The following is a 12,390-nucleotide window of genomic DNA, read 5'->3' as shown; positions in this document are numbered from 1 at the left end:
AATGCAAAGTTTATAATCCACCCATCCAATAAAAATAACACAACAGCAGAGCCACATATAAGAACAGGTAGTAGAAGCAGACCATCTATAATTAACTGGCAGTGGACATCAGAATATCTCATGCTGGAGACACACCATGTGGAAGGGCTGTTGTCTCCATGCCCCGGTTGGCAGACTTCCCACCTTCCCACTTGTCTGGACAGGCCTTTTGATATAGAATTGTTCCAGGTCTTCCTTACCCTTAAAAAGGTAAAGGGACCCCTGACCATTAGATCCAGTCGTGTCCGACTCTGGGGTTGCGGCGCTCATCTCGCTTTACTGGCCAAGGGAGCCGGTGTTTGTCCACAGACAGCTTCCGGGTCATGTGGCCAGCATGACTAATCCGCTTCTGGTGAACCAGAGCAGCACACGGAAACGCCGTTTACCTTTCCGCCGGAGCGGTACCTATTTATCTACTTGCACTTTGATGTGCTTTTGAACTGCTAGGTTGGCAGGAGCTGGGACCGAGAAACGGGAGCTCACCCCATCGCAGGGATTCGAACCACCGACCTTCTGATCGGCAAGCCCTAGGCTCAGTGGTTTAGACCACAGCGCCACCTGTGTCCCTTAGAGACATATAATTCATGGGTTATTTTCTCTGCAGTAGCCAGAGTCGACATATTTTTATTCCACAATGAAAGGTTTAAGTCCAGGAATGTATTTCATTTCTGGGCCAAAGAAGTTATTATTGTATTTGGCCTCCATATAAGAAGTTAATTCGATCTGAAAATTGCTGTTTGATCATCCCATAAGTTCAAAATGACAAGTTGTGGGGAAGCTTGGATGGAGTATTAAAAAAAAAAAATCTTCAAAAACATCACTCTAAAATTTGGATGTCAGGGCCATTCCCACAAAAATGGAAAAATGACCCCCTGCTACCGGAGCTGCACCAACAGTCCTGTGGGGCAATTGATGTCATGTGCGAAAGCTGCCCAGGAGTATGATGCTACCTTGCAGAATTTTTAAGGAACATTCCCTTACACAAGCTGAGGTTGATTTATAGGGCTTAAGTACCCATGTTGCATTCTACTCATCTATTTTCAATTGTAGGTCCTTCTCCCAGGTAAGTTGAACATTTTTTTGGTTCTTACCTTTCTATCTGTGAGTATGCCCTTCTCTTTTCCTAGGGATCGGGCTAACCTCCAGCTGAGCAACCGCCGGCTTGAAAAGAAAGTTAAGGAGGTCATGATGCAGGTGGACGATGAGCATCTCTCTCTGACAGATCAGAAGGACCAGGTAAGGATGAAAAGCATCTCTTGGGCTATTGTAGTTACCAAGGATGTGTCCCCCAAATTCACTTTTATTAAGTTTATAGCTCACCCTTCATCTTGGGACTGTGAGCTGCCCCAGGAACCCACTAAAGACACTAAAACCATAACACAATATTAAATGGCTTCCATTTTTAAGGGGAAAAGGTGCTGGTAGTCACCGTGAAGTTGTAACAGTGCGTGCCACACTTTAGACATTTTTTTGGGGGAGGTGCCAGTACTACATACCCTTGAGTACCCCCAGAAAAAAGCACCGAGTACGCCTCTGCTTTTTCTTCATGTGGCATCCATTGCTTTCTGTTGTTCTAAAGCAAGGATAGCCCACATGATGTCCTTCAGAGGCTGGGACTCCCATCAAGTCCAGCCAGTGATGATGTTGATGATGGGAGTTGCAGTCCAGCAACATTTGATACGCACCACTTTAGTGACCCCTGTTTATTTCCCAAAGGGTAAAATGCATACATACATACATACATACATACATACTCGGTCAAAGGAACCCTGTGGAGGGTTCGTCACTTCTGGAGCAGGTCCTTCTTCTGGATCCAGTTCCCAACCTCTGGCAAAGGCTTTGAGCTTAAGCTTTCTTCTAACCATAAAAATAGCATTTCTCATGATTGCTCACATAGGCTCCATGCCCTCCATCAAGGGTTGCTGAGGATAAATGACCCCTTGTCCTCCCAAGCTCTAACTGGCCCCCTTCTTCTTATTTCTCAGCTGAGCTTGCGTTTGAAAGCAATGAAACGCCAGGTGGAGGGAGCAGAAGAAGAAATAGATAGGCTTGAGAGCACCAAGAAAAAGCTTCAGAGGGAGCTGGAAGAGCAAGTTGACTTGAATGACCAACTGCAAGGGCAGCTGAATGCAATCAAAAAGGAACTCAGGTGGGAAAGGAAGAGTCTTGGGACCCAGAAAGGTTTTCATCAACCCTTCCCAAGATCTGGAAAGTCACAGCTCCACTTGCCGCATTGGCTCCTTGCTCATGGGTTGTATGACTCAACTCATTCTCCTCATTCTGGATCCAAGAATCTTTGTTTGGAAACCTTAACCAAGCTGATTGTCCCTGCCCCTTCCAATTTATAATTTTGGGGTTCCATGGCACTTTGGATTGGATTTCCCCCTTCCAAATTTGGAGCTTTCCCTCAAATTCCTTCCAGAAAAATGTAGGACTTAAGTGTCATGCCAGAACCTTCACTGCTGAGTTGCCAAGGAGCTTACTTTTTGTGTAAACATCCAGAGAAAGGGGGACTTTGCAGAAAGGGGCATGTGCCCAAGATTGCAGTGCTTTCTGGTGTTTCCCCCCCAGGGCTGTGGAGGAGCCAGTTGCACCCATTTTCCTAGCTTTGTAGTCATTGGAATGGCTCATTCAAATCAACCAGTGTCTTTAAAATACATCATGAAAGCAGTCCAAATGTTGACAGCCAGCTTATAAAGCCACACTAACATGTTTATATATTTTTGCTTTAGCAGGCACAAAAAGACCTCTAGTAAAATGCTGAATGACCTTGATGACGACGACGACGACGACTTCAGCACTGATGGGGAGAGCCTTTATGAAGCACCTTCAGGATTTAAATTCTCAAAGGACGATGATCTCAAAAGCTAAAAATTCCGCTGTTCCATGAGTTGTGGATGTTCAGCCTTCATTGTTGAAAAGCAGTGAGCTACAAACTCTGGAAGCCAATGGCCGCAGGAATATTGGTGCTGGTTGGCATTTATATATCTCTCTACAGTGTGCCATTTTCAGACTTGAGATATTTCAGAAATAAACAACCTAAAACACAAAGGACTTGCTTTCCAAACCCAAAGGTGCCTGCAGCCATAGAGAGTACACCGCTAAATTAGGATGACGTTTCTCAGCAGAAATAGGATGGTTGCTAAAATTGTGTCCTAAGGAGTCAGCGCCTTCTGTTTCTAAGCATGGTTAACCTCATCCATCTGACACAGATGCTAGATTTTTTTTTTAAAGAGAGGAAAAGGGTATTTAACTGTTGTAACTAGAGGAAACTGTATAGAATGTACATATTTTAAATTAGATGTTTTAATTGATCACACTAGTGCTATTTTTGTAAAGCTTCCTGTTTTTATAGAGCACATGCAAAGTACTGAAATCTCTGCTGAAATATCATACTATTTTTCAGCTTGAAAAAGCCTTACATTCCAAGTATTCAGCAAGCAAGGTTTTAGGTCTCCAAGCAAGGAAGACTCTGTGGGAGGGTTAGAAAAGCTTTTAATCACAGGGCTCATAGAACACAAAGAGCAAGTTTTGAGCCAGAAGCATTGGATGCTGCTATCCCAGTCCCCAGTCCTTGGGCTGTCACAGTTTTCAGGAGTGTGCAGATGCACTCACTGTGTCTTTCATACTGATAGTGCCGTTTCAGTGAAGAAAGAGAATTTTGGGAGCTAGGTCTGCATCCCAGGAGCAATGACCTCCACAGGAATGAGCTCCCAAGGATCTCAGCAAGGCTTTCCTGACATATGGAAGTACAGCAGTTTGTGGTGCCTTGTGTTTCTCTTGCATCTAAATCCTTTGCTGTTCATGAAAAATGAGTTGAGAAGAAAAGGTTCTCCTCTGGGTTTGCAACTTATTTTTTCCTCAACAAAGCCCCCCTATTTTCAATTGGTCCGTTTCATTCTGACCCAGCAAAGCCCTTGAGAGCAAAAGAACCAGGTGAAGTGATTTCCTGCTACACCCAGGTACACAATCCCTGTGACTCTTTACTCCAGCTCTAGTGCACTCCCACTTCTGGTGTTTGAAGCTGGGTACACGTGATGTTAGCCATATTCTGTATCAATCTTAGAGTTTTTGCCAAAACTGATATACTGTTGTTTGATGCATTTCCCTCAAACCAGCTTCCATCCGAATCTGAAAACCTAAGCTGCAGTTAAGCTGAGGTGTGTACATTTGAGACAGTCATTGTGCATGTGCAGATGACACCTTCACGAATAGCATTTTCTGGGGAGGGGAGAAGGGGTTGTAGGCACAGAGAGAAAACCAAACAAGTAATGTGCATCAGGTGAAGACACCTCCACCCCACCTCTGGTGTGCACAGCAACATGCAAATGCAACTTGAAACACATGGGGTTGGGGAAAACAACCTCACTGTGTTTTAAGCTGCTAATGTGTACATGGCCAGTCTTGGACCCGGAGCTAAAACAAGCCACCTTATTCTAAATGGTTTACCAAATCTACTGTTGTGGAATACAAAGAACTGCACAACAAGCATATAAGGAACAGCTATCCCACCCCAACTTTGCATTTTATCTACAGGCTTTTATAAACATGTTATAAACATGCTTTTGTGTACACTGGGGAGGCTAACCAGTAGCCCTCCTGGTGATGTTAGATTACTGCTCCCCTCACCATTCTTGACTATTGGCCATGCTAACTGGAGCTAATGGGAGCTGCAGTCCCACATCAGGAGTGGAACAGATTAGCCACTCTGGTGACATAGCGAGGATTAAACACACACACACACAGAGGTTTTATTGCAATGCCATATTTGCCATCTATGCAGCTTTGGTATTCTACAAATGGGAGCATCCTGATTCATCAAGCTGCTATACCGATGAATGCTGAATTACATGAGAATTGTGTTAACTAAAGTAGGTGGCCAACTTTGAGGAGTTAATCAGTTTTGGAAATCCATTGCACAAGATGTTGAGAGTGAACTCCAGTTGAATGCTGCCTAGTTAGAAACAAAAACAAGTGTGTTTCAAGTGTACTTCGGATTTTAAGTAGCTATGGTTATAATAGCAATGAAAATCTTGGAAGCAAAAAAAAATTGCATATGGGTGCCACAGTAGTACTGTTAAGGGAACAAAGATACCAATTAAAAATGAAGGGTAAGGAACCATTCCTGATGAAGGAAACTTTGCTTCTGTATTGGAACAGGTAGAGCAGTGTTTGAATGGCTTGGGCCTTGCATAAAAACAATTAAGCCTCCATAATGCCTCCCATTGTGCATACATTAATAAGTTCCCCACAACCCTGAAATTGGCAGTTCCCTTTAATAGGAGAAGCAGCCTTAGATGAGTTGCAGGGCAATAAGGAAAGTGGGCAGGGGAGGACATCAGTCTGTGAAATTTGTTTGATCATCTAAGCAAAATCAAATCCAGGCACTGAAGATCCAGTTAGAAATGGCAGCTCCTGGGCACCAAATGAGTCATTTGGAGTGCTGCTGCAGCAGCTGACTTTGACTGTAGCCTGACGTTGTTCATGGTAAGAGTTTCTAGGAGCAGGGTGGGGGCTTCGAGAGAACTGGAATTGGGGTGCCATGGTGGTCTGAAAGAATCTGAAAGCACCCTAGTGGCTTTCCCGTGGAAGTTTGATTGGCAGAATAGGCTGGTACATCTTATAGGGCAGTAGCTGTAGGGAATGGAAAGGGGAATCTATGTACAGTCAGAAAGAACACCAGCTTTGTATGCAGAAGGGGCCCGGTTCAGTCCCTAGCTAGCCCCTCCATATGAACACAGAAAAGCGCTGCTGCTTTGGGCCAAAGAGGCCCTTCTAGTCCAGCATCCTGATGTCATGGTGATAAACCAGGTGCCTATTATGGGAAGCCCACAAGTGGGACCTGAGCGCAACAGCACTCTCCCCGCCTGCGATTCCCAGCAAGTGGCATTTAGAGGCATGCTGCTTCCCACAGTGGAGGGAAAACCATGAACCATAGCCTTATCATCCACGAATTTGTTTAATCCTCCTTTTAAAGCCATCCAAGTTGGTGACTCTCACTACCTCTTGTGGGAGTGAATTCCATAGTTTAACTATGCGCTGTGTAAAGAACTTTCAAAATACTTGTTATAGGTATCTCAGGTATGCTGGAGGGCGGGGGAACCCACCTGAGGTGTTGGAGAACCATTACCCATCAGAGTAGATCATGCCAAGCTAGATGATACTCAATATAAGGCAACTATTTCTCTTCAAATAGGGAGGTTATACTGTGCAAATCCTGTGAAAACAAATGTGAATTATGAAATAGCACAGTATCTCACGACAATGTAACTGCATAGGAAAAGTTCTCGGTGGCCGATGCCTGATGTTCATGAGTGAGAGGCAAGGTGGCATTTGGGGTTTTCTACCTCAAGTCAAAGAGAAATATGTACATACTGGTTAATATGAATAACTTGTGCTGTAAATGTGCAGGATTTCCAGTAGGTATTGTGGTTCCTGCCAAACAATGTTCTTTTCAGTCCTCTCTCTCTGTTCCAGCCCATCAGCATCAATGAGAAGATTGTCACTAATATCTGTAGGAGGCAGATTGCACCGTACTCGGACAGCATTTTTAGAAGGGAAAAAGAAACTGGAAGTCTATTGTGTTGACAATCAATAGAGGCTACCTCTTGTGGTTTTATGTTTGTTCCGAAACTATCATATAGTCATTATTTTACATTGATGTTCAGTTGTCCTTCCAGAAATATAGGGCAGAATCTATCAGGAGGTTCCCTTCCAAAGTCCCTGTTCATGTCAAGGATTCATGCAAGAGAAATTTCCTTGTGGACTCTGCCCATAAACTGATTCACTCAAGCCATTTGTGTGTGGGAAGGTGGGGAATCAAATAATTCTGGCAGCTACCTCCAGATATGCTTACACTGTAAAGGACTAGTCATTCTGAAATAAAATTATATTGGCTAAATATCATCCAATTTTGGAGTCTCTTTGTGCAGTTCCAACACCCTCTTTCTCAGGAGTAGAGGCACCCAGTGGACAGTGGTAGCCCAAACAGAGTTGGATCTTGAACATTGTTAAGGGTGGCAGAGTGGAAGACAGTTCAGTGGGAACTTTTATATAAGCCTAATGGAAATGGGTCAACAGGAATAGGCCTTATGAATAACATTCCCTCCATCTCTTCACAATGAGAGAATGGAAGCATCCTGTGGGTTCCTGCGCTTTCTCCTTCCCTCTTTAGTATTAAGCATGTTGACATGTTATGTCTGCACTGAGATTAACAAAAATGGTGGTAACCTTTTAATCGAAACTGGCTACAAGCCTCTTTTTCAAAAACTTTTTTAAAAACCAGGCATGGTTAGCAGTGGAGCTGTCATAATACTACATCAAAGCAGTGCTTTTCTTCTAGGGGGGAAAAAGGTGCTGGTACTCACCATGAAGTTGTTTACAGTAAATGCCACACTTTTAACTAGTGCTTTCCTTCTAGAAAAAAAACGTGCCAGTACAGCATACCCCTAAGTATCCCCAGAAAATAGCACTGCATAAAACAGTATGTTCTGTGTCAAAGGAGAAATTTAGTACAGTCAAACCTCGGTTTTCGAACCTCTTGGATGCCAAACAACTTGGAAGCCGAATGCTGAAAACCCGGAAGTGAATGCTTCCGTTTTCGAATGAATTCTGAGGCACGTTTTCCATTTTCCCCCACTGACTTTGCAGCCAGCCCTTTGATCCTGTTTTCGAATGTTTCGGAAGTCAAATGGACTTCCGGAACGGATTACGTTTGAAAACCGAGGTTCCGCTGTAATAGTTAAAATGTGACAAAAGTGGAGAGGGGGATTGATGAGGCCTTTCAAAATGAGACCCATTTAATGGACCATCTGTTTTCATGTGATCGTTGGTTCCTTTTTTTCCTCCCATTTGGCATACCTGTGCAGGCAGATTGGTAGGAGGTAACATGGCAACTGAGACAGTTGTGCGACTACAGCAGTTGGCTGGCAAGCTGTTGTGAGGAGAAGAAGAGAGCATAATTCCTGGCCAAAGAAAATGCAAAAAAGGGGGGGGGATATAAAACAATACGATGCAAAACATTGTTTCGAACTAAGTCAGCCTCAGAATATACCTACTGTATTGAAGTCAACTAGCTTAATACAGTCACATCCATTGATTCCAGTCGGTCTACTCTGGGTATGACCAGGCCCTTGCAGAGCCAGGCAGAGGCCCGGGCCAGGTAAATAATGTGGCCCCCCTTTTTTACCCTGGGGATTTCAACCGTATCTGCATATAAAGACAAAATGGAAAATATAGATATACAATAGTGCTTTTAAAAAATACATAGGGAAAATGATTATTTTAAGTATTTACATTTAAATAATGGTGAGCAATTGTGAATATGCTGACCGAGGCCCCCTTTGGAATTGGAGGCCCAGGCCAAAAGGCCCATATGACCCCCTTCTGTTTGGGCCTGGGTATGACCCACTATGAAACATATCACTGAGTATAAACAAAATAGAAAATTCTTTCCAGTAGCACCTTAGAGACCAACTGAGTTTGTTCTTGGTATGAGCTTTCGTGTGCATGCACACTTCTTCAGAATTTTCTATTTTGTTTCGACTATGGCAGACCAGCACGGCTACCCACCTGTAACTGGAACTGAGTATAAAGAAAGTGATTTTATTTTAAAACAATGTCTTAAAATAAGGATACTTGACTTCTGAAACAACAATGGGATATTAGCTCCGCCCAAGGCATGACGGAGGGCAGCAACGGCTGGGAAAAGATAGATAAAACATTTTACAAGGACAGGAAGGAAAACCACGGCCAGAATAATTGTCACACACAGGAGGAATAAAGATAGTTTGAATGCTTCACCTATAGATTTATATATCATTTAATGTGTCAAGATGAATGGATGTCGTTAACATTGCAGTTGTGGTATAAGGGATTGTTATTTTGACTGGGATGTAATTGAGATGAATAAGATTTTGGAATGTAGAAACAAAGTAAGTAATCAAACCATCAATGCTAGCACACAGGCCACCTAAATTATATAATTTGGCATTTAAATGATTGGGATTAGTAATTGTAGTATTATTTGGCATTGTTATAATGAGGCTATTATTGGATTATTGTAATTGAAAATTAATAAAAATTATTGTTAAAAGAAAGGATACTTGAAATAAGGATAAGCTACAGGGAGCCTCAGTTGTCGAAGATTTCCACCTTTGTGGGACATACTACTTATGTGGTAACATAACCATGTTTAATTCAAAGCATGGTTTGCAACTTCACCTGAAATCAGTTTCATAGCCTGATTTGTGGCCAGTTCCTAAAAATGACAATGGCCTTTCACACACAACACTAAGCCATACCATGACAAATGTGTGGTCTCCGGGAAATAAGACTGTGTACTTTGCTGCTCCTTTGAGAGTTAAGTCATGGTTTAACATTGTTATGTCTGAACCTGGACTCATAGTTTTTTGTTTTGTTTTGTTTTGTTTTAAGCCAACACAGAGTGGCTAGAAGGATGGATCCATGTTGTGTGAATAGTAGGCTGATGCTGGATCTCTTGGTCATTTCAGTTAACACATTTCAATTTAACCATGGGAAGATAGAGCTGCCCGTGTCTGCTTTGGAAGGTCCGTCGCAAACTCTGAAAGCTTTAGTCTGAAAATTATCTGGATCTTAGCATCTCTCCAACATATTTAAATCGGAAAATCTTGTTAGGCTGGTTATGTGATTGCTTTTGGCCTGATCGTTTAACTTGGTATGTGAATCAGATCTATTTGAAATAGCCTATTTCTGTGTAAATTGCAGGAGTAAATTTCTGTTGATTTACTACTAAAGAGCTCACATGCAAGAGAATATTGGTTGTTACTGAACTGTAGAACAGAATGGGTGATACTTGAAAATACTAGGAAGAGCTACTCAGGAGGTCACATAACTAAGAAATCTGGGTGTGTTTCCATGTCTTCTCCAGAGTAGGACCTCTCCTTAAATGATGGGTGCTGCTACATACTACAGAACTTATCACAAAATGATCCCTCCATTGGAATAATTGTAAGTCATTGGGTCACCAGATCTCTATTTCTTCCTTCTGAGCATATTCTCCATGCTGATATTCAGTCATTAGAAGTAATTTTTTAATAGGAAAAGGAAGTGCATACATTTCTCTTGCACTCTTACACTATTAAAATTCAAGGTCACCCAATTAAGTTAATAGGCAATAGGTCTTAAACAGAAGTGAACCACCCTGTGATCTTCAGATGTCTGTCTCAAGAGTGCACCTCCAGGGATGAGGTCAAAGCACTGTTAGCAGCACCAGTGACCTCCCCACTGCACAAGCCTGGGAAGTGTGTATGGAGGTCCTGGGCTGCCAGATGACAAGACCCCCACTCTCTGCCTTGCTGATGTGATCCAAAGGAAAACAGAGCAATATGTTTGGCACCAGCTTGACTGCAGGTGTTGCTGGAAGGAGACATACAATGTGCCATCCAACCATCTTAGGGACTCCACTCCAATTTGTGTAGAATTTACTCCTTAGCCTTTTCTTATCCTGAAGATATCTCACAAGGCAGCAGAGGTTTCCAATCATTTTTTTCATTCTCCTAGATGGGCTACCTTCCCACACTGATGAGCCCAATCTGTCCCTCACTTTCCTCTACAGCACATGCAGAAACTGCCTTTTTGACTGTTAGACCCACCTTGGTCTCATCCACTCAATCCGCTGTAGCCTGTCTTAGCATGCATGGGAAGTCCCTAACGCATCAAGGGTTTGAGATCCATTGGCTACTCTCACCTGGTTTAGCTGGCCAGTCAAAGCCATTTCCCACTGTCACATGCTGACAGCTACTAGAAGCCACAGGTGAGAGCTGAGTGCAGGTTGGGGACCAAAGATGGGCAAACTACCCAGAAGGAGCACATGTCCCCACCAGAAGTACTACCCCTCCCCTAAGGCCCCATATACTCCTAAGGGCAGTATACAAATTAAATAATTTATCCACATGCTGTGCAATTAGCTAACAGAATTCACTGCCACAGGATGTGATGATGCCCTCTAACTCAAATAGATTTTAAAAGGATTAATGGGAGTAAAATTCATGGGAGGAGGATTTATGTAAAATTCTTTGTTGTTTGGAGTTCACAACCAGGTAGAGTGGGCAGCAGGGCAGAGTTTTACCCCCTACAGCAAACATTTGTACAGATCTGGCACTGTTCATGTGCACAAGTACATACCCAGAACAGAAAAAGGAAGTGGAGGGTGTGGAAGAAGTGTTTGTGGGGTTGAAATACAAAGAAACCTACAAATTCATTTCATCAAGTCCCATCCACTACTGTGGACAGAAGCAGCAGAGCAAAAATGAGTATCTATGACTGAAGTAAACAGAAATGTGTGACAGCTAATTTGTCATGTGTACACAATGAAAAACTGGATCAGTGTCACACACTCCAACCAGGAAGCACCTTTAGTGTTACTGAAATGAGCATGTGTAAGTTCTGAAAGTTTCAGATTAAAGGAGACAGTATTATTAATATTTTTGTCCACAATTATTATTTTTTGTCCAATTAAAAGTATTATTAATAATAAATATTTTAATCCACAATCTATCCCCTTCAATTTATTATATAATCTGCAACTAAACACTAAAGTGGTTTGATATTGACTGTGTCTCATCCAAGATATACTCTGATGTGCCCTACAGAACCATCAAAGTTCAGATCTCTTATGCTTCTGCAATTTCCTCTCATTCCTCAACAGTAATTGGTCATCACATTCTGGATTTGATAGAATAGGAAATCATAGCCTAAATGATTGACATCCGTTTCATTTGTTGCACACGCTGTTAGCTGTTATACAGGGTGTGCCATGTTCTGTTCTTTCATCTGGCTTAATTACTCAATGTATATTGTAAGCGTGAATCTTAACCCTCATGCAGCAATGCTGCTATTCCTGTACTGCACATTGTTAAATGACACGTGCATATGTTTAAGCAATCTGCCTCTGTGTATTGTGAGGTAGTTTGAGTAAATGTTGGATTTGTGCCAGAACAGAGTTGAGGAAGAAGACATTTCTAACCCCTAAAAAAAAGCAGTGCGTGGAACATCAAGAAGAGAAAAAATTGATCTGGTAACACTAGAACGAAATCTGTAATTAGACTACAAAGTCACAATGAGCACCAAACAGAAGGAATTAGGGTTGCTTGTCTATTTACTTTATTAGCAAAGATTGGAGAAGAATAAGACCCCTAGAAACACAAAGCTTTTCTTGAATTTATCATAGAGCTTCATTCAGAGCAATTTGGCTGCAGAAAATATTAGACTGGAAATCAAAAGACTGTGTGTGCACCAAAGGAAGGATCTTGTTGCTTGTCTCATTTTGAGTAGTCTGACTGGATTTATGATCTTTGGTCTTTTCCATCT

At 42.3% G+C, this 12,390-nt stretch overlaps 1 protein-coding gene across 2 annotated transcripts in view; it reads left to right on the top strand.

Moving 5' to 3' along the window:
• The window catches only part of CGNL1 (cingulin like 1), a 73,159-nt gene extending 70,066 nt beyond the window's left edge, over window positions 1–3,093 (top strand). For both annotated transcript variants that reach the window (XM_033166443.1, XM_033166442.1), the window contains exons 17-19: window positions 1,167–1,275; window positions 2,025–2,188; window positions 2,772–3,093. In XM_033166443.1, the coding sequence (XP_033022334.1) occupies window positions 1,167–1,275; window positions 2,025–2,188; window positions 2,772–2,910 (412 nt within the window). In that variant the 3' untranslated portion in view covers window positions 2,911–3,093. The remainder of the gene's footprint in view (window positions 1–1,166; window positions 1,276–2,024; window positions 2,189–2,771) is intronic.
• The last annotated feature ends 9,297 nt before the right edge of the window (window positions 3,094–12,390 follow it).

Source organism: Lacerta agilis, chromosome 13, assembly GCF_009819535.1.
Source record: "Lacerta agilis isolate rLacAgi1 chromosome 13, rLacAgi1.pri, whole genome shotgun sequence".
In the NCBI taxonomy this organism is placed as follows: Eukaryota; Metazoa; Chordata; class Lepidosauria; order Squamata; family Lacertidae; genus Lacerta; species Lacerta agilis.
The sequence above is the reverse complement of the archived record's forward strand: the minus strand, read 5'-3'. Positions and strand labels throughout refer to the sequence as shown.